Raw genomic sequence first — 27,060 nt, 5'->3', positions numbered from 1 at the left:
CATGCCGTCTCTTCTTGGCACAGCATATTGCTGGATGCTCATGGTACACCACTTGTCTGCTGGTGTCAGTTGCACTGGCTATGCTCTTGTAAGCTCAGACTGGTACTAGTATTCAGTTTGTCTGTGCACTTACAGAAGCTGCATTTCTAACGTGGCATAAACTGCCGGCATTGCGCAGTCAAGGTCAGACTTCACAGCATTACAGCCATGCACGACAGGCAAATGCAAAATGCTTCCACAGCCTAAAGCACCACAAAATTTTAAGTAAACTGAAACAGAACAGTAAGCAAAAAGCCTGTAAACAAATTTTCTGAGTTGGTGTAGTTGTAAGAGATGTTGAACTGGATGATAGTATCTGAATCATCACACTTTGAAAATAAACTGATTCCAGGGATGAACCTGTTTGCTTTTTTACAAGTAAAGACCAACTTTTTGTTTTAGATTTAGCAACATCAGGCACTTATGTGAATGTTTTATGCAAATGCCAAAACCATTCAAACTGTTCACTTTAAAATTATTTTACACTAATTACTATTCGCTTCGACTTTGCTTCGAACCCAAAAATTTATGTTTGCACAAGCCTACAGAGTTTTTAGCTGTGTTGATTTCCATGGCTGCTGGTTTTGGCATATGGCTTCTCTGAGTTTAAAGACTGGCTGGGAGAATAAAAAGAATGTAGTAATCCACAAAGTCGATGTTTTTCAGGAACGCCCAGGCTGTACATTGTTGTCTAGGTGTCGAAACACGAAATTCAACTTGCAAAATGCCCATCTCCGTTCAGTGCTAGTTTGTGTTGGAGGGAATATTACTTTCATGACTCGGAACGCATGGGATTGCATATGTACAAAGTGTGCCAGTTCATGTATAGAGCAATCCAGCGACGTACAGAGCAAATAAACAGATTTGTGTATGACAGCTGGGTTTAAGGGGCTAGGTTTATGCATAGATGGGGCTACATAGGTACGCAACCCAGTGTCTGTGTCTAGAGCAATCAAATAATGTTGTGCACAGCAAATAAACCTGGATTTGAGAATCGCTCCTGGGACAAAGAGCGGAGTTGGGTACATACACACAGAAACCAGTATTGCAGTGTGCCTTGAGCCTTTTACCAGCCATAGTCAGATCAAGCCTCTTATTCTCAACAGAACACTGCTTCGTTTCAGTGCTCAAGATAGGAGTGACACACTCCTGACGCTTAAGTTTGGCAGATTGAGCATGTCGCCCATGTTGTTTGGTTTCTGCAGAGGTGCCCACCGTCGTCTCCACGTCCCGCTCCTCTCCTGCTTGACGAGCCAATCCCAACACTGCAGGACCTGAGTCAGCTGGATGCCGAGGTCAATGCCCCAATCCAGCAACTGCTCACTGGCGAGGACCTGCTCAGTGCCCTCGACCAGTCAGTGCCTGCGCTCGTCTGAGCAAGTGGCCTGGACACCCAGCTCCCCCCCCCCTCTTTCCCTCCCTCTGTCCTCCTTCCTTTCTGCCCGACCCTCGGCTGTCGTCTCAAGAGGCCCAGAAGTCAGGGAGCATCTTCTTACATTGTGCCCCATAACTGAGGCAACACGGTCATCGCGATGACGCCGCTCGTGTGGAAACAGCGTGCACGTGCTTGCGCTTTTGGAGAAGTTGCAGAGTGCCCCACATTCCGAAAAAGTGGCGCTAATTCACGGCGGCCAAACAACTTCTGGCGCCCTCCATTCAAGAGCGTTGTGCTGCTGTTGCTGGCCACCTGCGCAGTTTTGTCTGTTTTGCTGTCCCATCATCTGTGTGCACTGTCTTCCGGCAGCCCATTTCTCTCCTGCACAGCCTTCCATTTCTTCTGTTGCACACAAAGGCATGAGTTCACCAAGAAGCGTTGCCACAAGCCTAGGTTTGCTGCGTTGGTTGGCGGAACACTTGTCTGGTTGCAGCTGCCCTGCCATGTCACGCCTTCGGCGCTGCTGTCCCGGCAGCCCGAGTTCGTGTGGTCTAATCCCATCCGCTACTTGGAAGACCTTGCCCCCCCCCCCCCCCCCTCCTCTCTTACTGCCGCCTTTACAGTGGCCAGGCTGTCTCGCAAAGTGACACATTCTACTGCCACACACACTCTTTGCCACTGCCTCTGCGCATCTGACAAATGCACCTCATTCGCAGATGCTGTTTCAACATTGGAGGCTATCTGCCTCGGGACACAGGATCAAAGAGAGCTTTGGCATGTGGACATCTTGCTTTGGCTTTACCATTTCCGTCTCAATCTTTCACCTTCATTTGAGCCTCCTGTTGTGGGCAACCGTGTCTGCTTGGTAAAAAGGTGCTCTCATCTTGCCCACTCAATCTTTTCTCTTTTTGTTCTCTCTTTGATGTTGGATTATGTTCAGTACTGTCTTCGATTTTAGGGCTGAGCTTTCCTTTTAGCTGGGCAGCGCGAGGCTGCGGGCTTGTGTAGGCCACATTACGGGTACACAAGCAAACACCTGTACATAGCTTTCTTTGTGCCCTCCTTTCCCGAGTTTCTTCCTCCCCCCCTCCCCCCGTTTTTTTTTTTTTTTTTCTTTTGTGCCACATGTATCACTTCATCCTAGAGTACAAATCTCACGAGGTCTCTGTGTGCACATATGTAAAACAGTGGTCAGGTGGTTCTTATAATCAGCTGTTCGACTGCACCCCGGTTTGGCAGATGCTTTTGACGGGAAGAGCACACTGCCCGAGACGATGACAGCTGCAGTTGTGTTTCATGCGATTTTGCCGGTGTTGTCGTGAACATTTTCTGTGAGGTTAAACTGATGCTCCTGCTGTCAATTGGCAGTTGTAAAGTACTGAACGATTATCAGACACTGAGAAAAAGCAGCTTACAACGATGTGTCCTTGCTTCTTTTGCTGTCGATGCTGGGCAGGTCATGACAGTAGCTCGGGCACACGTGCGAGGGAAACATACCTTTAAATGCTTCGTACAATTGAGTGCTGCTTTTGAATGTGTGAAATCATGGTGGTACGATGGACACGCTATATCAAATTATGTCATGAGCTCATTAAATGCGAAGTGAACAAGTAACAGCTACGCAGTTCCAATACAAAAAATATTTTGCTGTTTATTTTGCAACCTTTTGTAGGCCGGAATGTGAGATATTTAGTGGCTGCAAGGACCTTTCTTTTTCTTTTTTTTAAATGCTGTAATTGTAGCGAGCAGCAAGTCAGAATGTCGCAAGTCACATGAACAGAGTGCTGCTCTTTGTTTATTGTGCTTTTAAGCTATTAAATTGACTGCTGTGGTTTTGTTTGAAGATAGAGAGGAAGGGAGTTAAACAAGATGGCTTGTACAGTTTGACTTCAGAGACAGGAATGTTTCACTCTCATGTACATTCCGCTTCACTAGTTAATATTAATTGATTAAATCTTTCACCTCTCTTGGCTGTGTTCAGGGATCGAAGCGAGAACCTGCATGCTTCTACTCAGGTAAGGGCTAGTCAGCTAGAGCTCGAAACATTAAATGATCAGTGAATCTAATGACAGATACTGTAGCCAGTGTTGTGCAAGCACGTTAGCTATGCCAGGTATGCAAATAACGAGCGCTGTGATGCTGTGATACGGTCTGAGCGCTGCGATACGGTCTGCCACATTGGAGTCAGTTTCTTGAGATGTCGGCAGTCTGCCTTTGTTTCTCGCAGCCAAGAATGCAATCTCCTTTCTTCATTCTTCAATCATTCTGATCCTCAGCAGTCTTGAAAGTTGCGGCTGAAAGAAAAACAAGCCTAAGTGGTGCCGTTCCCTGCTTGTTCAGGAAGTACTGAGAACATGCGAGGGAGAAGTGCAATCTTGCAAGATTGATTGTAGCTTTGATTACTGTAAGAGTTATTTTCACTGGTCACAACATATATTTTGAAGTTGCTGTGCGTTTTTGACAAGCTCCGCAAGCTTGTCCAAATGTCCACAAGCTTCACTGTGGATACTTACACAAAAGCTGAAGTGATAAAACTGATCTGTCAGCTTCTATTTTTGTCTAAAACTATTTGTCAGCCCATCCTATTTTCCAAATGCAACATTGCCACTTCTCGACAAACAACCTGCAATCTGTCTGTTGAATCTTGGCAGCTAGCATTGCATACAAATGCAATAACATTGCTCTGACAGAAGGTAGCCACGTGTACCATTGCACCATCAAGGCTTCACTCATTAACATACCTTTAGTGTTTTAAAGTCTAGCTTCTAAGCATGTCGTGTAGAGTCAGAAAAAAAAAAAGCTATTTCACTATAATAGAAGTCGCCATAGCCATGTCATAGCTGGCCTATTGCTCAGCTGCTAGTCGTTCTTTACTTTTTTTCTCTCTCTCCTTTTCATTTTTGAATCGTTGGTACTTGCGAATCTTGGAAACAAATTCTGAGGACTGCACCGTCTGTTGAGCACACTCAACCAAAGTGCCTGGTCTGCGCAGATTCAGCGCGCCGCACAAAACGTCCAAGACTTGCATGCTGTGGCCCCGCATGCCTATTTTTCTCATGCGATGCAACAGTAGACTACCGTTAACTCAACTAACTGTGATTATTGGGCACCAGAGAACCACCTTGACCCAAAAGTATTGTGTGCTGCATTCTTTGTAAAGAACTGAAAGTGTACTGAAAATTTTTGCTGCAAAGTGTGTGCATTATCCTTTTGCACATTCCGCCTCGTATGTTGCTAGTGATGTGTTGTATGTGCTGTTATTTCTGGCATGTTATTATGAAAATTGTTGATTGGGGGAAAAAAAAAACTGTATAACAAAGCTTCATTGCTTATGAATGTTTGCACAGTGCTCTCAAATGTTGGTGCACCTAACCATGGTTACCATCGTTGTGACGGATGTGATCGCACTCGCAAGAAGCTTGAGTTTAGGACACAGTTTGTTCCATGGTGGCCGTTTGCAAAATGAAACTCAAGCATCGTCTCCAGTTAACTTAGAGCTGTGACAGAAAATGAGAATTTTGCTCTGCTGAAGAGCTTAGTACTAAACAAAAAGCAAAAGGTTTTTCATTCTTGCATGAGGTTGTAACTTGCACATGACTCAGCACATTCATTAAGCTGTGGCACTGATTTCGTTCCCATTGCAGACCCCAGAAGGCTGCTTATGAGTAGCCTCGCTTTGTTTTGAGCAGAATGAACCATCAGAAACAAGGAGAGTATGCTTGCATTTGTCCGTCAGTTTCGCATCAGTGTTTTTCATTCAAGTATGAGCCGCTACAACGCAAATCTTACGCAGCGCTTGGTGGAATGCAGTGCTTGACTTATCAGTAGTCTACTGTACTTGATGTGGGCTTGTAGGCTTTGTGCACACTACAGGAAGCTTTCAAGCTGGTTATTCTGGGCTCACAGTAACATAAATACCATCTGCGGAAATTGCTGCATTGCAGTGGCGTAGCTAGTAATACCTGCGCCGAAGGAGCTTGTCGGCGACTGTCCAGATGTCGCAGAAGGCTTGCAGACTGGGCAGTTTGCTTTGCAATTGGGGGCACGGAATGTTCTTCGACAAGCATGCAAGTGTTCGTGAAGAAAGCCTGGCCTCTGAACCTTTTCTTTTTTTTCATCCGTTTTTTTTTTTTCTTTTTTCTTAGAGAATGTTGTGTACATAGCCGCACCTTTGTATTGTTCTGTTCTTTCTCGAGCTGCTGCGAGCCCCACCATTCATTGGAAGGGAACGAGCGTTGTTAGCTGCCACCATATGTTGTGGCAGCAGATTGTTGTTAACATTTCAGGCCCGATTGTGTATCTGGTTCTAATGTTATGTTTTATGTTCAGAATAGCTGGTTTGTTAGGGTGCGCGCCTTCCTCACATTTTTTTTTCCTCTGGTAGAGTCTTGCCTCTCAGGAAAAATACAAGTGAGAAAAGTATGGCAGCGTACATCGAAAGTTCTGTCTAGTGAGAGCGAGGAGCCATTTTGTTGGCTAGCAGAGATATAAATATATATATCCACGTGCGTATTCCCGACAGTCTCCATGTTTCAGTGTGCTGGCATAGGCCTTTTCTCTTCGATTGTTTCTTGCCTCGTACATGTAGACTGTCTTGAGCAGTTTTCATTTCTTTGTCATCACCACCGGTTACCGGACATGGCGACCACTGTGCGCATCTCCTTGTTTGTCCACACAGCCATGGCTAAGCTGGCGGATAAAAGTCATTTGGTCTCTCTCCATGTCTCGCATTTTGTTTTACCTCTTACCTTGCTTCAGGCAGAGTGATTACTGCTGCTGTTTACAGATGGCATGGACTACATGAAGTGACACTAAATATATATTCTACCATCAAGCAAAATGTTTTGAATGGTATTTTTGTCAGGCTGAAACTTAAGACAGGAAAGCAGAGTTGTTGGACATTGTTAACTGTACGGACACCCACGCATCAATACTCTTGCATTACACAAGCTGTTGTAAAGTACAATGTAGTTACAATGAAAAATAAAAGTATCTTTTCCATTTAGTATGTGCTTGATCAGTTCTTGGTCTCTAAAAGTAATTGTGAGCGATGAATGTGCTCTTGCAATCTTTATTGTTTGCCTTATTGCTTGTAGATGCTAACTTAACATCGGTGCGAGAAATTTGGGCCCCTAGCAGCACAATTGTTTAGCTGTTGTGGCATTGTGAAGTAGTTTGTTTGTTCCCTTTAGTTCATTGCAGCAAATGAGTGATATTCACTTGTGAGTGTTTAAGGGAGTGTCCCTCACATTTATACCGGCTTTGGCTTCAGTGGCTTTCAGCTATCTTTGAATAGTTTTACATGCATGGGAAAAGTCCTGTGAAAAGGTGCTCGCACATGTCTTGTGCAAACCTCTGTGAAGAATTCCTTTACCACACTTCTTTTGTCAGGGCCCCAAGTGCAGCACAACATACACCACCTCTTATCCCATGCTCAAGAAAACACTAAATTATACATTGTAGCAGGTGCTGCAGTTAAAGCAGTAGCCAACTTTATGGAACATGTTGCAATTGCAGAATTTAAATTGGTAATAGATACTCCAAGCCAACGTTTCTAGATACCTGGATTACCTTACCTTCCTTAGATTACCTTACCTTACAATGCCTTAGAGTGCTACAGGAGCAAGACCCCTCAAACCCTCAAACAGCATAGCAAATGGATAGATGCAACAGCCGCTGTGTGCGAGCCCTATGGCAGATGACGGCAATGTCTACCTGCGTGTGCTGTGGCGGATGCATACAGAATTGAGACAATGAATGAATTTTGAAGAGGTGTGCTACAGGACCTGGGGCCTTACAGCTACCATGCAATAGGAAGCTTTTGCACTCCGTATTACACACATGGCTCCCAACAAAATACAAACCAACACTCGGTAGCCATAAAGCTGTTTATTAATGCTTTGCATGAGGTTTTTGGTAACACAGAAATGTGAATATAAACAAAATTGGCTTTCTCAGCAGGTGACAGCGAAAGCAATAAAGTACATAAGATGCTACAGACAAAGTTATGCGGAAGAATTGCTACATCTGCAACAAGTATGCCCAACATGCATACAATCACTACAGTAATGCAAGTAAGAAATGAAGCAATGGCACTTGTTAAAAATCCTTAATAAACAAGTTCCCAAAGTCCTTTACAAGCACATTAAGGTTGTGCTGATGAGAAAAGTTATGCAGACACACGAACATCAGGAGCCACCACAGAAACGTCACAGGCATTTTGTAAGGACCATTGAGTGCTAGAGACGTTGCTTTTTGTTGTTGGTCAGCTGACGTCCAAGTACAGTGAAAGTGCTTTTCAAAGGTAGGTGCTTCTTGGTTGTGTGAGCAAGAGCCTGAGCATTGTTCATTAGGCCCCCACCACAGGTATCGCACACACCATACGTACGATGCTTCACAACCAGGTGATTGAACAAACTCGTTCTTGACTGAAACTTCAAACACTTGCGACATTTGTGGATACTGTCTGTCTGCTGCAAAGCAGATGTAAGAGTGGTCATGTTGACCTGGCTTGCAGATTGAGACTACCTGTGAGGAACACCAGAAGCTGGCACAGAATATCGGCGAGTGGCCAGAGTCAAGATATTGGAGATTGCTCTAGCAATGACGGCTGCATTTGCATTAAGCCTCTGAGCACCTGCGTGGAAACTGACCTTGTGAATGTGTAGCAGATGTGCTGATGAGGCCAGGAAATGGCACTGGCTACAGAAATACTGCTCTTTCTTCAGTGACCATGGAGTGAGGCGAGTGGTGTCCTTTTGACGACGCACTAGAGATATGCACAATCTCTGTTCGCAATCCTCTTCCTTTGGTTTCCTTGACCCCTCCACGCTTTTGATGGTTGGGCTGTGCAGGTCTTTCCTTTTAGGAACAACCAGTTTGGCTGCCTTGCCAGGCTGCGCAGTCTTGGGGTGTTCACAAATGCACATGGAGTTTGGTCCCCTATAACTACACAAACTGCAAGCAAACAAACGTGAATTGCTCTTTCGCACAGGATGTATGTCACTGCAGGAAGGATTCCTGGTACTGCTGGAGACGGGACTATGCTGCTCCTTAGAATGCCATGCAATGACATCGGTGCTGTAGGAGCTGAACTGGCAGCTAGTGCATGTCTTGCGCTGGCTCACGTGGACCATCAAGTGAATAGCACATTCATTTTGTATTGAAGATTCAAATGAGCATCCCTTCCATGGACACTGTTGCAAAGATGATTTTCCCAAAAGCTCTTGCACTTTTTCTGTTGCCATATCAATTAAATGGTCTAGCCTTGTCTCTTTACTCTCGAATCTCACTTCTTTCATTGAGTATTGCCCCACTACACTGTATGTCCTGCGCTGGTGCTGTTCGACTTCTTCTTCGCTAACGAAACACTCGTCGCATATAGTACAGTGGTAGGGGTAGTACTTCAGATGTGTATACAGGTGAAGTCTTAGTTCCTCGGCACTTTGGAATTGCCCTGGACAATGGACACACTGATACGGTTTCTCAACCACGATACAGCGAGCTTCTTGTTGAGTGACGAATTGTGTCACGCAGGACTCAAAATCTTCATTTTCACAAGTAGTAAACACAGGGCACTTTTCAGGATGGCTGAATGAAAAGTGCTCTTTCAAGCGGGTTCTGTTAGAGGTGGAATAACTGCAGGCATCGCACTGGATAGGCATGTATTGAAACTCGCAATACATGTGCTCCTGAAGCTCATCCTTGTTCAGGAATGTTGCATTACAGAATGGGCAGGAGAGGCAGCTTTCTTTGGCAATAGATGCACAGTGCTTCTTCAACATGAGCTCCAAGGTCTCTGAAATTTTAAGGTTAATCTGGTGGGCTGCAACACAATGGTTTGCAAGATCAGCCAAGGTCACAACACGGTCTGGGCAGAAAGGGCAGGTTTTCTTGGCTGGGGCTTGTGGCAACGAATGGCAGGCCATGGACATGTCCAGAGGAGCAGCAGATGAACTGGTGCCCAGCCCGGCAAGTTCCTGTGCTGAGCTGGCCCCAATTGCACGCAGTTCTGGAAATCCTTGAAATGTCTGCACACATTTTTCAAGCTCTTCAACTTGCTGGCTAGTGCGGCAGATAAGTCTTAGGGGACTGTCAGGGTGATGGTCACAAAGGTGCTTCAGCATTCTCTTGCATGCGGGCTCAGAATGGTGACAGATGCCGCACTGCACCACATCCATGTCATGCGTCACGCAGTGCTGCACTAGTGCCCGTGGGCTAGTAGCAGACGAATCACAAATAAAACAGATGTACTCTCTGACATTCGAATGGGATGCATTGAGGTGCCATTCAAACACATCGGGGTTTAAACTTTCGAAGTCGCAATTTGGAACACTACAACGGTAATGTACCAGGCTGACGTGCTGCGTATGGGCATCAGCAACATCGGCATGGCGCACGGAGTTTCCGTTCACAAGAAGCAGCAGCTCACGCCCCGCATGTAACCACTGGTTGTGCAACAGAATATGAATGGGCTGTAAGGACCTATAGAGACAGCGACCGCACTGGAACGCCATATGCCTGCGCGTTCCTTAACTTGCGTTGCACAGTTTAAGGATAGCACCGAACATTTGTCGCAAGCAGCAGGCGAGGTCTCCCACTTCCTTCAGACTCTGCGACGGTAGGTGGTTAGAGAAATCACTTGCCTGATTGCCGGTGTAGCTTTTGGGAATCGAGGTGCCTGCCTACCACGTACTTGACAACTTGACGAGCTTGTTCTGCGGAGACCTCTAGCCGAGACAGCGCGCTGGAGCGATTCTCCCGCGTTTTTCTATCATTGGCTTCTCCCTCCCGGCGTCCGGACGCACACGCGATCGCGTCGCAAGCCCCGATTGGTCACCCAGTGGCCACCCTCTCCCCCGAGCTCTGCTCTGCTAGCGCCGCGTCAGATCCTTAGAGAAAAAATTGTTCCGCGCCCAGGAATGCCCAGGAGTTCGTAACGCAGGATGTCCTCTGCTCCTGCGACTTCCTCGCACTTGGTGGAACGCTATCCGGTTAGCGCAGGCAGCGGTCGCGCGCACTCGATCAGTTTTGCGGGTCAGCATTTGCCCGCAAGCCGTGACTGCAACAGGTCGCACTGTGCTAGCACAGCGCGGTACGCTTGCTACGGCAGGGCTTGCGACTCTCCGACACAACGCAGAGGAGACCATCCGAAGCGCACGCCAGCCACAACGCGGCTTCTCCTTTTTGCATCGAGCAGAAGGCGCTACGGCAGGGTATCGACTCCAACGCTGCGCACCTGTCAACCCATTTATGCTCCATGATGTTTTGGACATCGCATATAGATATCTCGATTTATTCAAACATTGCAAATACATACCACGGATAATCTGTCCCATCCATATCGCGTTGTTGTAACGTTAACTGTAAGGATATCGCAGCTGCGCATATATATGTGCCTGCAGATATCTGTAGAACATCTAATGGATATTTTTTTTTCAGTTCACGCTAGCGAGCCATACTTGCAGGTGCCACAGCAGATGTATTATCGAGTGCAAATTCAATATACTGTTCGCAGCAGACGCTGTGTGGCAGAGTGCCTCCGCGCAAAGCAAGATCATATACGTCGCGTACACACATTATGCGCACGCCCGCGACAAGGAAGAGCAGCGTATATATACTCATTCTCCTGGACATCCCGCGTGCATATTGAGCATATTATATTAATTAAAAGTTTAAAAGTAAATTGAATCAGAAAATAGGGAGAGTAGATAAACAGATATATGAGACACAGACATGATGATTGACAACTATAATTTCAACAAATAAGAAAACATAATTATGTGGTTAGGTTAGGTTAAGGGGGGAAAAGGCCTATATGGGGCGGGACAACTGTTCATGTGTGGTTCGAAAAAGTATTTCTGTCATGTTACAACATACCTTAGACGCCATGTGAACAGCAGCGCAACGCTCCATTACACAGGCGTTTCAGAAATTCGGAACAAAGGTTATCTGAAAATTTTCTACGAGCCTTCAGTGTCTAACCTGAGCCTATGGTTCTCCCTTTTACTGCTGCAAAAATTTACGTACCATATTCAATGTGAATGACATTTCATGCGCAACAGAGCTCGGGGAATTCAGGGGAAAATTAAACTACAGTATCTTAATTACACCCCCCTAACCGATATTTAAATAAATCCTCAAGAAAACCTAAGAATGCCGCCATCTGATGCGACGTAGCGCGTACATCTCTACGACATCGATCAGTATGCAATGTCCATAAAGAGTCTCATTCTAAAGTAGAATGGACGTCAATATGACATCGGCTACTTGATATTTACAAAGTACATGTTAGTAGGACTTCCTTTAGATGTTATGCCGAGACGTGGACGAATGGATCATATGCCTAGCTGGCCTGTTGGTAGGATATCGGTGGTTCACTGGGCAAACAAGGCTCCCATGTCAGGTCGCCTCGTACATTAGTGATTAAACCAGTGCACAACTTAACAAGCTGTGTTGGTCGTCTGACTCTGCATCCTTCTCCGCGCCTTGTTGGAGAGTCGACGAGCATTGCCGGCCGTATATGCCCCTTGTGTGCTGCGGAGTGGAGGAGCGTTTTCCGTGTCTTCACTTTCCGTGTGCTGAGAATACCTCGATGTCATCCTCCCCCTGCCACATAGGGAGGAGGACATCGAGGCACCCTATGTCCTGCGGACATCCATTGCACGTCTGAGAGGGAAGTGAAGTTTGGAGACATGCATGCTGCGTACATTTTACGGACATGTGCCGGGGCCTTTTGCACAGTGTTGACCATAATATCCGTTATGGTCGCAGCACACACTGCATGACAGCTGATGCAACGGGCAGAGCGCCCACGCATCAAGGACGTATACATTGTGCGCACACAGTACGCCCACACGCACGAGTGTGGAAGCGCCGCATACTCCTCATATTTCTAGGCCTTCCGCCAAGCGCAATTGCCTTATTGAACTAACTGAAGTTTTCAAAGTAAATTGCGTCAGAAAATTCCAAAGGATGGACGTACATGCGAGCTCCAAACATTATATATATATATATATATATCTTCGGAATGTAATTTGGACATGCGAGCAAACATATTTCTATCACGAGGAAATTCAGACAGAGCCTAATTGGAAGACAAATATTCACGCGCTTGTCAAAAAAAAAAAAAAAAAAAAACAAGAAAAAAAAAGGGGGGGGGGGATCCATGTGCGATAACTTTGGGACATCCTTAATAGGATATCTGAGACGTCCAGAACATCATATTCGGATGTACGTCCCAAGGACGAGGTGCCTGGCTGTCAAGAAGCTATCTTTGACACATCGATAATGGCGACTCCCCCTTCGACCGTATATCCAATATGTTTCCTTTTTCGACAACGCCGAACATGGTAGCGCCTACCACTCAGTCAGCATCGCGACGATGCCAGATTTGCCAAGTACTCCGGGGCCGACACAGACAATTTCCACTAATTGAAATCAGTGGTCCAGTCCACGCGGCAGCGCGCAACCATGAAGCAACGTTGAGCGCCGCAATTTCATGACTCCGTACGTGGGCGTACATCAGCATGGCATCGAACAAGCGGTACCAGTACACCGAGTGGCCAGCGTGGGCTACAGCACTTGTATGTATATGCAGGTCGTTGTGACACACTGGCACGTACGCACCCACCCTGGGGAACTGGCCAAGAATCAGGTAGGTCAAATTGCCAAATAAGAGGTCAAAATGTTTTACACCGAATGCAATAAGCAACTCCTTTCGTCCAGCGGGTTTCTCTTGTCGACGCGCTAAGCAAACGGCAAGACGAATTCACCACAGATTACATGTACACCCGTATCCACAGTATCTGACGTACAACATGCACCAACCGACGGACAACACAGCCAACTGGCTTGTGCAATGACTGCGATTTGATCACGCAAAACCTATGCAAAACCTATACGCAAAATGAGAGTTACCCTCCACTCGAATTTTCGCGGCATCAAGGAACCAAGGTTGTCAAGCGTGATGTGCCAAGCCTGCTCCGCTGGCGCGCGCTTAAATCTCGGAGGCTATAACACTCTACTATATCTATGGTGGTTACTTCACGTCACTTTTACAATTCCCGCGAGGCGGCTGTCAGTTCGGCACGTAATGCGACATTCCCATGGTTACAAGAACGCTTATAACACTGTACTATAACGTTTAGAGATACATTTTCGTGTTATATCCTTTTTCGCAGGGCTTGAGAGTGAGAGGAAAAACACTTTAATGAAATGTCGCAGTATGCAATATGCCGTAAATCACACCATACATTTTTAACCGATCATCGCGGCACTGATCTTAGGCGTCAAAATATTGTTTCGAATAAGAGAGTTTTAGTAATAGCCTGATGTGCTATAATATAGCCCAATGACTACGTAGCAATTTATTATAATTTCTACTGTGGTACTCAACCAATCACAATAGAAAAATCAGCGAATTGCATTATATGACAGAAGAAAATGTTACTTGCCTAATTCTATTTGATTCTTAGAAAAAAAAAATACATTTTTGATGTTACCCTTTGCCCCCTTGACACCCGCGCTTCAGTGGTTTCGTTATCGCGTAGTGCTGCGCAGTTGGTTTATCCGGCTCGCGAAACTCGCAGAAACTGTTCTTTTATTCTATGCTGCAAACAGCAGAGAATGCCACGTCCATGTGATGTCGCGGGATGTCCAAACGGTCCAAGGAATGGCCCAGGCCGCTTGGTCAAGAGCAGTTGCAGCGGCGAATCCAATGTGACTTACCACAGTGTGCCAAGAAGTGAACCTCTGCGTTCGAAGTGGCTAAGTGCCGTCCCTCTGCGACAGTGGGATGGTAAAAAGCCGAAAAATTTCGTAGTATGCTCGCTGCACTTTCGTCCAGAGGATTACGAATGCAATGGTAACGTGAGCAAGTCGTGTGGAGTGCCTTTCCGAGCACTGCTTTCCCGTCGCGCTGTTCCGTCGGTCGTGCCCGAAATACAAGAACCGTTACAGGATGATAAAGCTGCGGTGAGTGCGGCATTTGGTTTTCAAGAAGGAAAGACCTATAAATGTGCGAATACGTACAGCTGTGACATCAAGTTGCTTTTGTTTTCAGGCTGAACTTGCCGAAATGGAAACCAGCGATTCGATGACCGACACCTCCAACCAGAGCGACGTGACCGAGGTAGTACATTACGTAAAGTGTGCGAAAACTGTCTATTTACGGCGCTGGCGCTCAGAAACTGCACTGACAGAAGCCGCTGCATAATTTGGATGCGCGCCTGACGCGCAGCTTCACAAGTTGTTGGTTATTTTTAGGCGACCCGGGACGTGGGGACACAGGCAAGCCTTTCGTCGAGTACTACTGCCGAGAAAAGTGGAAGTAGCTTTCGATATGCTAAATATGCGCAAGTTCGTCTGCGCGGCACTAGCATTGGTGAGTGGGCTTGTGATAATCGCACTTTCCGAACTGGGCTTATCATGCTACGATATACAATACTTTTCTCCCTTTTTCTTACTTTCTTTTTGCATTTCTCCATGTTCGTATGTGCACACCGACACTAAATATTAATTCACGAGATGCAGTATTTTTTTTGTAGTTGTTGCTGACGATAGAAGAACCGAGGAGTATCGCAGAAATGGCAAAAGTGTAATGCCATTGTGATTGGTCAGGTTAATGAAGCAAGTGTATTTCATATAACCGTTGTGTTACTTCATAGCTGGTATTTATTGGCATAAGCGCCTACTTTTACGACATCTTTACTTTGATCACAGGCAATTTCATTCCCATTTACAGTAATGTTTAAAATTAGTCTCATTTTTAATGGTCCCTTGATTAGCATTTTGCAACGCGATTTTTATTGCAGGAGTTCAAGTTAACACAACAATGAAGAAAACAAAGGAAAAGGGAACGCAGGTTTTATAGGAGAAGGAAGCACGTGATGTCAGCTCTGGTCAAGATGCATTGTAGTGCAAAGAGCTGAAGGAGCCAAGCAACGGGGACAGACATCTAGAGAGGAGGCCAGCTTTCTCATCTCGCATAATACCCTGCTGGTAGCATGCAAAGATGACAGGCATGACAGGAGGCATGAGCCATACAACTAGACTCGTACCTTGAGTGCAACATTTGCTGATCAGTAAGTAGATTTCACATTGTACAGCATAAGAACCCACGCTAAAAACTGGTGATGCGCACTAAAGACAAGCGCGTGAACTTTTTGAAAGTTAAGTAACTGGAAAATTTCCAAGCACGTGCATAGTTTTTCACATAGAATGAATTTGAAGTAGTTATCAAGTACGAATGTCAACGGTGTCACTGCTGGAACTGCGCACCTACACTTGCATAACACTTGTTTTGGTGAGTCCTACAGTCCCGAGTGAGGGGGCCCAGCTGAGTAGAACTATGGTTGAGTCCAAGTGCATGTAAATTCGACTGACTAGCCTGTCACGATCTGGTGTACCTTGTGTCCGCATACAAGTCTCGTTATATTTTTAAGTATGTGTTATCATTGAGGTTTGCCTCCCTTTTTCCTGTCGTTTTGTCATGTGATAGATGGGTTCATGTATTTTTGGTTTGTATTTAAACAAGTGTTTTCTGCAAACAAACTATAGCTCAAGTTCAATGCTTATCCTGTGTAGTTGTCATCGCTGTTCGAACAGCCTGCTACCACGCATCAACACAAACATGCCCAATTTTTCTATTCTTTTGAGCATCAGTTTATATGCTCGTCCCGAGTCACACTGTTGTGTTTTGAATAAGTGAGAAGCACAATGATTACCAAGGCGAATTCTTTACAGGTTTGGAATGTGCATCAGGCATCACTGCTGACACGGGTCACTGATACAACCCTGCAGCTTTATGGAGATGGTCACTGTGATGCGGCAGGTCACAGTGCTAAAATCCTCACACACGGAGCAAGTTCAAGTCAAGGAGGTAAATCAAGCAAGAAGCAGTTAAGATGTATTCTTACCCAGCCTTATTATGGAAGCAAGATTCACCTTCGCCAGCCAAAGTATGCCATGCTACCTGAGCAGCTCAGTGACTCATTGCAGTAAAGAGGGGGACCTTTTTTTTTTTTTTTTTTTCACCTTTCTAAACTGTTCATTGCCAAAAAAAATTATTCGTGTGTATATAAATACCAGCAGTGTTGTTGGTGCATTCCTGTCTTGAATAGTGAAGTACAGGTGAGAGTTCCTAAATGGAAAAAGAGGGCCTTGTAAGAGGTTTCAAATTTCTTTGAGCAAGGCACGACTGTGAGCTCATTGACAACAGACTGCCACTCGGGCATTAAGAAACACATCTTGCTCCAGTGTCCAGGGATCCTTCACTACTTTGATGTGTGGCATGCTACAAAAGGTACGAAAAAATTCCTGTCGCTCACCTACAATAGGTGGCCTGTGTGTAACCTAGTGCTTTTACTGAAAGTGACATGTAACTGTATAAGTGACATGTAACTGTATTATGGATTGTTCATTCTATAAGTATGCAGCACCAACGAAACTGTAAATTAGTGCTAAAATCAATGCACAACACAAGACAACATGAGCAAAATGTTTGATGCAAGTAGCGTTGTTTGGGAACTTCACACACTTTAGGGGATTGCGTTTCTGCCTGTTGGTCAGGCTGCATGTCTGTTTCCACATCAACTTATGTCACTGTGTAGTCCATGATGTAATGGGTAGGGCATTGAACTGATGTGACAAAACGGTCTAAAATCAACCATTGGATTAGCTCGGATCACTGAGTGTGTGCCATGTGGTATGTACCACATGAATCTCTTTGAACCACATGAACCTCTTTGATGCCAAGTTGGGTAACTGGGTACGGGCCTCCAGGTATGTGCTGCTCTCCAATGACAAAAAAATATCCTTCAAAAATTTATCCAATGCCAGGCAGAGTCAACCTTCAACATATATACAAGGTGATCATTTTAAAATATTATGCAATTTTTAAAAGCGCCTGTGGCAGATAGCATAATTTTAGTCATTGAGGTGGATTATGCAAAGGGGCGGACGTTTCTTGCTCAAGAAAGTGAAATCGTCAACTAATTGATGAAAGTTAACTAATTAACTCCTTAATTAGTTACTTTAGGGCACAGGTTGCAATTGAAAATTTGTATAACCACTTGGAAAGAATTTTGAAGGTGGCAGAGGTTCCGAGATATGTGCCATCCAACTAGCGTTAAAAATGCACTGCTGTTCCACTTACTTCTTTAACAAAACACTCTATAAAGCATTGAAGCACAAAAGTAATTGGAAGGCTCATGTAATTTGTCGCACACTTTGGCAATGAATATGTCAAAATTGGTGTCATCCTGAAAATTCATTCTAAATGGATATGCCTTGCCAACTCACCGGCTACAATTTATAAATTACAATATGTGCTGTGAATTAATTGTGAAGTTATTTAGTGATTGCTTTAATTAGTTGAATATGTGTTTCAATTTCTCCTGCAAGAAACATCCATCTCTTTTAATAACCCATCTCAACGACTAGAGTTATGCTATCTGCCACAGGTGATCTTTAAAAATGATGAAATTTATAAACCTGCAACGCACGCACGCATGCACACACACGCACACACAGAGAGAGAGGGGTTCACAAGAAAAATTTGTTGAAATTCTGATGATTGGATGATGATATATCGATGTGTGTGTGTGTGTGTGTGTGTGTGTGTGTGCGTGCGCGTGCGCGCGCGCGCGTGTAGTGATCATGTAAGTTTTCAAATTTTTTAAAGATCGCCTGTTCTATATAACATAATTCTAGTCCCTAAGCTGGATTATTCAGAGGCAGACATTACTTGCATGAGAAATCTAACCACATTTTCAGCTGGTCAGAAAATTAACAAATTAATTTCTTAATTGATTACTTTATGGCACATATTGCAATTCACGAATTGTAGCCAGCGAGTTGGCAAGGCATGTCCATTTCGAATGAATTTTCAGAATGACACCAGTTTTGAGATATTCATTTCCAAAGTGTGTGGCAAATTACATGGGCCCTTGAGTTCAATGACAAGAATTATGCTATCTACCACAGGTGATCTTCAAAAATTTCGAACAACTTAAATACGATCACTCCATATATGCCATTGTTAACAAAAATTGAGCCCCTCTGTCTCCCCTCTTTCTTCACGTCTTTGCAGCATCCTTTCTTCATTTCAGGCTCATGGCTCCAGAACAAAGACAGCATGCTGCTAAACTTGCTGGTGAATGGAGAAGACGCCTGCCATGGATACCTGTGCTAAACCTTGCGCTATGTCAAGGTCAGTCCTCAACTGCTTGGAGATTGTTCCACCATTCAGTTACCACATTCAGTAACTTGGGTCTTTTCCAACTGCCTGGATGTTCATGAAGTGTGTGTATAGCAGTGTTTGAATAGGTTGAAAGTAACAATTAACAGTTATCGCGAGCGGTGCACAGTTCACACAAAGTCCAATCATGAGCATTGCCTATGGTAACATTTGTTCTGTCTTATGACTGAGGTTATGTTGTGCAAAGGGGCTTAGTGAGGATGTAAGCTTAGCGCAGTCATTGACTTGGGCTGTCGGAGTCTGTGATTTTGTATGGCTGGGTTCGTCGACTCTGACAGGGCACACAGAAGGTTCCAAAGCCAGATAGCCAACAAACACAGGTTCATTTACATATGGTACACCACAGTACAACAGTCACGGCTTGTGGGCAAAGGTTCTTAAAAGACAAGTCGAGTGCTCGTGGCTGCTGAGCTAGGCTAAAGGTGCAACCACATGCACGCAATTTTCTAGTAATGGTGATGAGTGACAGGTTTTTGTTGCGGAGGGTGATCTGTCACTTGTCCCACTGCCAATTTTTGGCCAGCCAGAAAAATTCACCTGCCGCCAAAAAGTTCGCGCGGCAGCTTTCGCAGGTTACCGAGCGATTGCACAACATAGTAGTAACCAGTTCACCCGCTTCTATCTGAATTCACTCTCGTTACTGGCTCTCCACAAGGATAACATAAAGACATTCAACAAGAGCAGACATTCCCATAGAGCCCAGCAGCCGAATTGACTGTAGAGCACCAAGTGAATGGGATTAACATCTTCCGGTTTTGGTTTCGGGCGCGTGCGTTTTGAACGCCTACTAGCACGCTTTGCGCCGGCTGTGCTATTTAGCGCGGATTTTTTTTTCTTTTTCTTTCTGTCTGTCTTTTTTTTTTTGCTTCTGCTGCTCAGTTATGTGAGCTCTTAGCACGGAATCGTTTTATTTAGTACGAATGCTTGTGCGTGATCTTTACAAGCCTCCATTGAATCTGTGCCACATGCAATTTCATAAGGCAGACGCAAGACATGTTGTAAATGAGGAAGTGTTTATTTTACTGTATATAAATGCTCGTTCCGGGCTTTTTGTGTGTTCATCCAATGTTGTGGCACCAAGTAAGCAGTAGTAGTTCCCGTATGAAGCTCCACCGGATGGCATCAGCTGAAAAAATTGCAAGCATATTTCATTTTGGTGTTTAGACCTTTTAGGAATAGTGCGTGTAGAGGTGAAGCATGCAAAAGTCGTTAATGGGCGACATTACAAACGAAAGCAATTTGCCTTACTTGCACATGGCGTAGAAAATACCTGACTCATCCCAAATAATGCCACAAAATATGAAAACATCTGATTTGCAAGCATTCCCCATTCCCACTCATTATTTCGTGTACTTTAAGAGCACAAATACACGGGTGACTGCACGTTTACAAAACAACTTGGCCTCAGTCGATGCGATGTTAAGGTAAGCTACATATACAGAAGTGGCCACAGCACAGGCTCCCAGCCAGACCATGCTAGACACTGGCAAAATTCTTTCCGCTCGCACTCAAGACAAATGCGTGGGTGCAGAGCCTATTTTCAGTCGTTCAGAAGACCGAATTTTCAAGTTCTTCGTTTTTGAGCACCTCGGCATTATCTGTTGTGCATTCTGCTGGCGCAAGCAACACACGTGTTATCACTCCTGGCAATTGCTCGTCGCGTCTTTGAAAGCGTGAGTACCAAAAGAAGGTATATGTTTTTGCGAGGCCAGAAAAAGTGTCGCAAGCTTGCCCCGCTGAGATTCAGTACACGCCAAACTTTCTGACCACAACCAAGCTGCTTTTCGCTAGCTATGTCACAATGCCAGGTGCGGTTAGCGTACCTTGAAAGTATCCCAATAAGTAACAAAATTACGATAATGTTGGGAGTCAGAGGATGCATCACGAACTTGTCCCAGCAAGATTCAGTACACGCCAAACTTACTTTCTCATCATGACCAAGCTGCTCTTCACTAACTGCGTCACAACGCCAGGCACGGTGAGCGTACCTCAAAAGTATCCCAAAAAGTAAATAACAAAATTACGATAAACTTGGGGGTCAGAGAATGCGCCGCGAACTTGTCCCAGCAAGGTTCAGTACACGCCAAACTTAATTTCTCACCACGACCTAGCTGCTTTTCGCTAACTGCTTCACAACACCAGATGCGGTGAGCATGCGTCAAAATTCCAAAAAGTAACAAAATTACAATAATGTTAGAGTTCAGAGAAAGCGCCAAAACTTGTCCCAGTAAGATCCAGTACACGAGCGAAACTAAACTGCGTCACAAAGCCGGGTGCGGCGAGCGTGCCAATAAACAACTAGAAAAAGTTAAAATAATGTTCGGGCTCATAGAAAGTGTCACAAACATCTCCCAGTACGAGTCATTAACTAAAGTTAACTACGCCAGGACGGCCGAGCTGTTTTTCACTAACTGCGTCGCAAGTCTTGCTTCCGTGGCGTAAAAGCCAAAATTGCTTGAAATGCGTCACAAACTGTCAAACAAAATTTCTCACCTTGCTGTAGTCTAATAGTGCAGTGGTGCTGTGTTGAAGTTCAGAAGGAACGCAAGGGGGAATACGCCGGGAACCCAACAAACACGCTACATTCAAAAGAGACTGCTCACCGAACTTCACGTGTGCAACCGGCCTCGCTGGCTTTGGTGGTGTGTCTGGCGCATGATGCATGCATCTGGCGCTGCTGGCGTGCCGTTAGCTAGTTGCTAGGTAAAGCAAGAAAAGTAAGTTGCAAAGTATAAGTTCATTCAGTTCATAAGTTCATTCATAAGTTCATTTAGTTGTAGCAGGAAAGAATAAATATAAAATAAAATGCTGTCTGTAAGTTCATTTCGTATAATTTTTTTCAAATGCTCGCGTCAACTAAGGGATGAGATTGATGCTAGGCATGACGTGTTTCCTGTCGCAAGTTTTTGCCGAGTGTCCTCTCTTGTGGAATTTCTTTCACTGATGATAGCGAGAAATAAGGGATAAAATCTGCCATTGCTTTGCGTCATCTCTCGACGAGGACGAAGTATTCTCAATGTGTTGTGACTATTATTGAGATCATTTGTTTGTTTAGATGCTGTTAGGCCTGAGACGCCACCAAGAGCTTTGGAAGTGTTTTGATTTTTACCCACCAGGTGGCGCTACAGCATTCCACGCTTGTAACTTGGAACACATTTTTACTGGCGATGACAGCATATTAAAACTACATCTAATAATTGCAGTAGAACCTCGTTCATACATATTGGGGAAAAAAATGTCGAGAGAAACGCACTAGCCGAAAAAACGGACGATCTGAATTAACTAAAAAAAATCAGACAGACTCAACTGTTGTTGACATCTATGTAATGCAAAGCGTTGCGTAGATCGTTACGGTACGAGACGCCAAACGCGCGTCGAGCTGGTGATGCTTCGCGTCGAGCTGGTGATGCTTCGCGTCGAGCTGGTGATGCTTCGGCGGCCGGAGACTTGTTTTGTTGTTTGCGTGGTGTTTTAAGAGGGCAACGGGAAATCGAAACGAAATTGAACTGGTGGGCGACGCTGGATGCCACCGAAGCGAAATGCGATGCCCACATTGTGCCGCCTGCAGCGGGGAACGGCGGCGAGTATGGATTATTGCCTACTAAAAGTGTATAGTATGCTACGAATGGCACAGTGAACCACGCAGCTGTAAAACAGATACGTGAAGACACTTATCGCAATAGATTTGGCGGCGATAGTTGTGAATGCGGCATGCAGTGACCCGGCCGGATATATGCTGGTGCCGAAAGAAGAAAATGTGCGCATAGTCATTTTCATGTGAGACGTCATTTTCATATGATTTTCACATACACTGTTCTCGATCGCGCGCACCTCGCGCCGTTTCTTGTTCACATGGTGTCTAGCCACCGGAAAACGTATACGATCGCAGTCTGCAGCAGGGAACGGCGTCGCATTTCGGTTATCGCTTATTAGAAGCATGCGCTACGCTTTCAGCGGCACCACGCACTGTGAAAAAGATAGGCGAAGATGCTTACCGCAATGCGATTGGCGGCGATAGCTGTGAATGCTGCGTGCGACGAACCCGGAGGAGATTTGCTGGTACCGAAATGAGAAACTGAGTGCGCGCCGGCGCTTTCACGTGAGACGGGCAGACGAGTATTGCGGGGAAGCTGCCGCGATGGGCAGCTGTATACTGTTCTCGATCGCGTGCGCCTCGCGCATTTTCTTGTTTACATGGGACAAAGCGGCTGGAAAACATATATGATTGCAGTTTGATGAAATACTTAACGTTGGTGCTGAACAATTTTGCGTTCCGGGAACGTATAAACCGGTAAAAAATGAGCGCAACTCTATTGGGGTATATTTTAAGTTCTTAATTGCGAATGATGGCGCCGGGAAAATGTGCGTAACAGGAACGTATCAACGAGGTTCTACTGTATTGGTTAAAATGTTGGTCTTGTGGCACGTTTGCAATTATATTACAGATGTTCGATTGTTTTTATTAATACAACATTGCAAATCTGTCGCTACTTTTTTTCGCAATGTCACATCCATGTGGTTGCCTCATGCTGTGACAGCGTGGTGAGGTCTGCTTGTCGTGTCGCTTCAATACTGCATGCAAGCGGTTGCCGTTCAATTGGGTCGCAGTCCACCGAGCTCAACAAGTTGCAAGAGCAAAGGTCCCACTCTAACATATAGTGGGTCTGTGAAACATCTGCCTCAATGAGGAAGCATATTTAGCACCAGCAAACAGGGACCTGAAAATCAAGTTGTTGAAGTTAGCGCATTGTGGTGTCATCTCCCTCCCGTCCTTGTTTGCTGGCGCTAAATATGCTTTCAGTTTATCAACACGCCTAACAAATGACAATGAGGAAGCACTTGGTGATTCAGAGCTCAGGGTTAAGAGGGTGTCCAGAGGGCCAATCCGAGAGAGGCCAATTAGAGTGCATTGCAGTGTCTTGCAGGGGCGGTTCTAAAGGGCGTCGGGGCACCAATATTTCCTCCTGCTACTTTCAAAATGCTTTTCTCCTTGCAGTGCTGTTTCATGTTGCAGGGCATATTACTTTCGAGATTCAGATCGCGTAGAATTGCGTACTTACAAAATGTGCCAATCCATGTCTAGAGCAATCCAACAATGTGCAGAGCAAATAAACGTAGGTTTGAGTATGACTGCTGGGATTAAGGGGCAAGGTTTATGCACAGATGTTTCACAAATATTGCACAGATGCACTTCTGGGACTTTGCCTCCTACTGTGTTTTGAGATCTATCACACGAAAGCAACATTCTTATCCTTGCAACTTATGTAACAGCGCTCTTTTCACTCAGTCTCCATTGTTGTCCGTTCCCCCTTCTTTTTTTCCGCACTGTCACATAAGTTAAAATGAACCATCTAGCCAAGCAAGGAACCATTCTAATCCTCCATAGTCACTCTTCAAATGCATTGACTTATCGCATTTGCAAGCCTTTTTCAACAAATGTTTGCTGTAAACCATACCTGTAGCATGAAGTGATTGTGACGGAATTGAGCTCCTACTATCTCTGCAGTTTCTGGTCAACGTGCATGGTTCTTGTTACGGGAGACTTTCGTTAATTTGACTCCGGTTAATTAGGTTTCTTTTGGTTAATTTGATCCTGGCCAGCACCCGTACATTTCTGTGGGCCCGAATCCTCATTATTTCGATCCTAAAATTGGCATTTGCCGCATAATTCGAACTTGACCAGTCAGCATGCATGCGCCAGACCCCTATAGTGACCTCGATAGCGACCCCTTTAGTGGCAGCGTCTGTCCCGGCGGAGCTTAGGGGACGGTGAAGGTGTTGAACATGCATCATCCCTCGTCGAAAACGCCTATTTTCGGCCCACCTGAGGAAGATTGCTCAGCATGTCTGATAACTGCTTTTTACCTGATTCTAACGCACGCCTTTCTCCTTTTTAAATAAAATTTGGCGGAAAATCGTCTGCGTGGTGCAGTCGGACACGAACCCAAAACAGCCTTTGCCATGGTTGTATGCTTTACCGCATAATAATTAAGTATTGCGGCGGAGCTGACTGAAAAAACGCGTGGCGAAGCTGGCTATAAGAAACCGGCCGCCTGTGTACAACAATTTTTATTTCTAAACAGTCGGGTAAGTGTTAAACTTCTACTTTGTGCAGGCACGGTAATATCGTTCCTATGCTAGTTTTCTACTTCGGTCACATAGAAATTGGGCACATGTGTACTTAGGGGACGCGTTAAAATAGAGCAAATACTGCCAGATGTGAAGCAGCATTGTGTTTCGGCGCTTTTCTTGCATATTGTTTAATTTGACCCTCCGGATAATTCGATCGATTTCGCCAATCCCATAAATTGGAACTAATGGAAAGTTGGGAATTTACTACCCCAGTGTACTATATATATATTTGGAATCGGCAGAAAACTTGCTATCTATAGGTGTGCAAAAAAGAAAATATTTTCGGATTGGTCTCTTGGAGTTTTGGCCGGCACTTAAACAGTTAAGATGAGAGTTGGTACTATGTACAGTAGTGGCTGCATAAGTATGCAATCCAATCTTGCAGTGTGCCTCGAGTCAGCTCAAGCCTTTTCAGCTCTGCAGCACACTGCTTCATTTCATTGCTCGGGACAGGTGTAACAGGCTCTGAACTCTGAATTTTGTCGGACTGAACATGTCGGCCATGTTGTTTCGCTTGTGCAGAGGTGCCCACCGTCGTCTCCACATCCTGCTCCTCTCCTGCTTGAAGAGCCAATCTCAACGCTGCAGGACCTGAACCAGCTGGATGTCGAGGTCAATGCCCCAATCCAGGACTTGCTCAGTGCTCTAGGCCAGTCGGTTCAAGCCAGTGGCCCACACACCCAGCTCTCTCCCCTTTCCCTCCTTCTGTCCACCTTCCTTTCTGTCCAGGCACGGATAGAAGGGGGTTGTCTATAAGGTGGGGGGGGGTGTTGTTTATGATAATGATGGTCTTTAATTTTGCAAAAAACTTGCACAATTGACACAGCTTATCGAAGTGAGGAAAATAATGATTTTTTTTTTCTTATTCGCTAGTATAGTCTCAAACAAATTCAGTAATTGTCAGTCTCCAACAATTCAGCTGTACCTTCTAATAGCAACAATTCTGAATGGCTAGTTAGTCCACAATTCGGAAGAAAGAGGTGGGGGGGGGGGGGGGAGTCGCTGTAGATCAACCAGCTCTCGATACCTGTTGGATTTCAGAGAACCAAGCCACTTATTCAATAATGTTTTTCTCTCGTGTAGCCGGTACCTGCCGGTCACACACCTTGTGAGGGGATGTGCATGGCTGTAGTGCAGGCTCATGTCAGATATCTACTAATGCACCTGGGAGGTGGGAACAGCTAAGGGAAGTTGTGTGCCCACTTTAAAAAAATGCAACACTGGCCCATGAACAAAGCTTGGGCCTACAAATGACCTGCAAATTCCTAGAACCTCATTCTATTTACATTAATCGGCTCAATGGCCGATTGCATGTGCTCATAAACTGCGCCTGCTTAGGAGGCGATATACCTCTGTGTAAGTTGGGTGAATAGTCACTGTAATAAATACTGTTGGTTATTGTCAGTATTCTTCCTTCTCTTCTTTCCCCTGGCTCTCTGTGCTTCTACCTATTATGCTCCCTTTATATTTTAATTATATGACATAATATAATAATTTATTTCTCATATCAGTGCATGTATAATTGATGGAGGTGGCAGGAATAAATGGGGTGAACCACTGGACAAAGTTCCTACCTCCTGTGCATTAGGCAGGGAGGTGCAATGACCAAGACAAGCATAGAATGATGAATTCACTATGAGGTATAACTTTTCCAACATATTAAAAACTATGCGAGTCACGTTCTGCAACATAAATGAAAACAATAACATCACCTAGTTTACATGTTCATTGTGGCACACAGTACGACATGATAGAGAATGACAAGAGTAGCCTATGTTTCCACCACCTGCACAATGACAGCCTACTGTGATGTCATAGGGCCAGAACTATGTCTGCGTATGAATGTCAACTTGAACTTGTACAGCTGTTGTGATGTTATTTCATTAGGCATAAATCAACCAACCAACCTGGTTAGGCATAAATTGCAGTTAAGTATAACTGATGTGAAAGGATTCGCATTTCCTTGACAAAAAATTCAGAGGGGGTTCAGGATGTCTGGATAAACCTCCTGGACCCACGCCTTTCTGCCCATTCCTCGGCTGTCCTACCTTCTTACATTATGCCCCATAACTGAGGCCATAACTGTCATTGGGATGACGCTGCTTGTGTTTTTCTCATGTGAAGCAACAGTACCGTTAACTGCCTAACTGCGATTACCGGGCACCAGAGAACCACCTTGACCCAAAAGTATTGTGTGCTGCATTCTTTGTCAAGAATAGAGAAGTATACTGCAAAATATTGTTGCCAAGTTTGT

The 27,060-nt window shown here is 45.0% G+C and overlaps 2 protein-coding genes and 1 long non-coding RNA gene across 5 annotated transcripts in view; 2 read left to right on the top strand and 1 right to left on the bottom strand.

Annotated features, from left to right (window-relative positions):
* LOC126533476 (hypoxia-inducible factor 1-alpha-like) overlaps positions 1–6,419 on the top strand; it is a 236,005-nt gene extending 229,586 nt beyond the window's left edge. For both annotated transcript variants that reach the window (XM_050180648.3, XM_055071933.2), the window contains exon 15: positions 1,245–6,419. In XM_050180648.3, the coding sequence (XP_050036605.1) occupies positions 1,245–1,415 (171 nt within the window). In that variant the 3' untranslated portion in view covers positions 1,416–6,419. The remainder of the gene's footprint in view (positions 1–1,244) is intronic.
* Positions 6,420–7,286: 867 nt separating this feature from the next.
* On the bottom strand, positions 7,287–13,263 carry LOC126533524 (uncharacterized). The gene has a single exon (XM_050180693.3). The coding sequence runs from the start codon at positions 9,928–9,930 to the stop codon at positions 7,939–7,941; it is 1,992 nt and encodes a 663-aa protein (XP_050036650.1). The 5' UTR covers positions 9,931–13,263; the 3' UTR covers positions 7,287–7,938.
* Positions 13,264–13,764: 501 nt separating this feature from the next.
* LOC126533482 (uncharacterized) lies at positions 13,765–26,210 on the top strand. Of its 2 annotated transcripts, none has more exons than XR_008612900.2 (7): positions 13,765–14,389; positions 14,478–14,546; positions 14,681–14,798; positions 15,229–15,498; positions 16,160–16,295; positions 18,507–18,626; positions 25,329–26,210. It is a non-coding gene; the product is annotated as an uncharacterized lncRNA (long non-coding RNA). The 2 variants fall into 2 exon arrangements; XR_007600002.3 differs by having other exon boundaries at positions 13,771–14,389; positions 18,526–18,626.
* Positions 26,211–27,060: the final 850 nt, after the last annotated feature.

Source organism: Dermacentor andersoni, chromosome 7 (genome assembly GCF_023375885.2).
Source record: "Dermacentor andersoni chromosome 7, qqDerAnde1_hic_scaffold, whole genome shotgun sequence".
Taxonomy (NCBI): domain Eukaryota; kingdom Metazoa; phylum Arthropoda; class Arachnida; order Ixodida; family Ixodidae; genus Dermacentor; species Dermacentor andersoni.
This window is presented reverse-complemented; position numbering and strand designations above follow the sequence as displayed.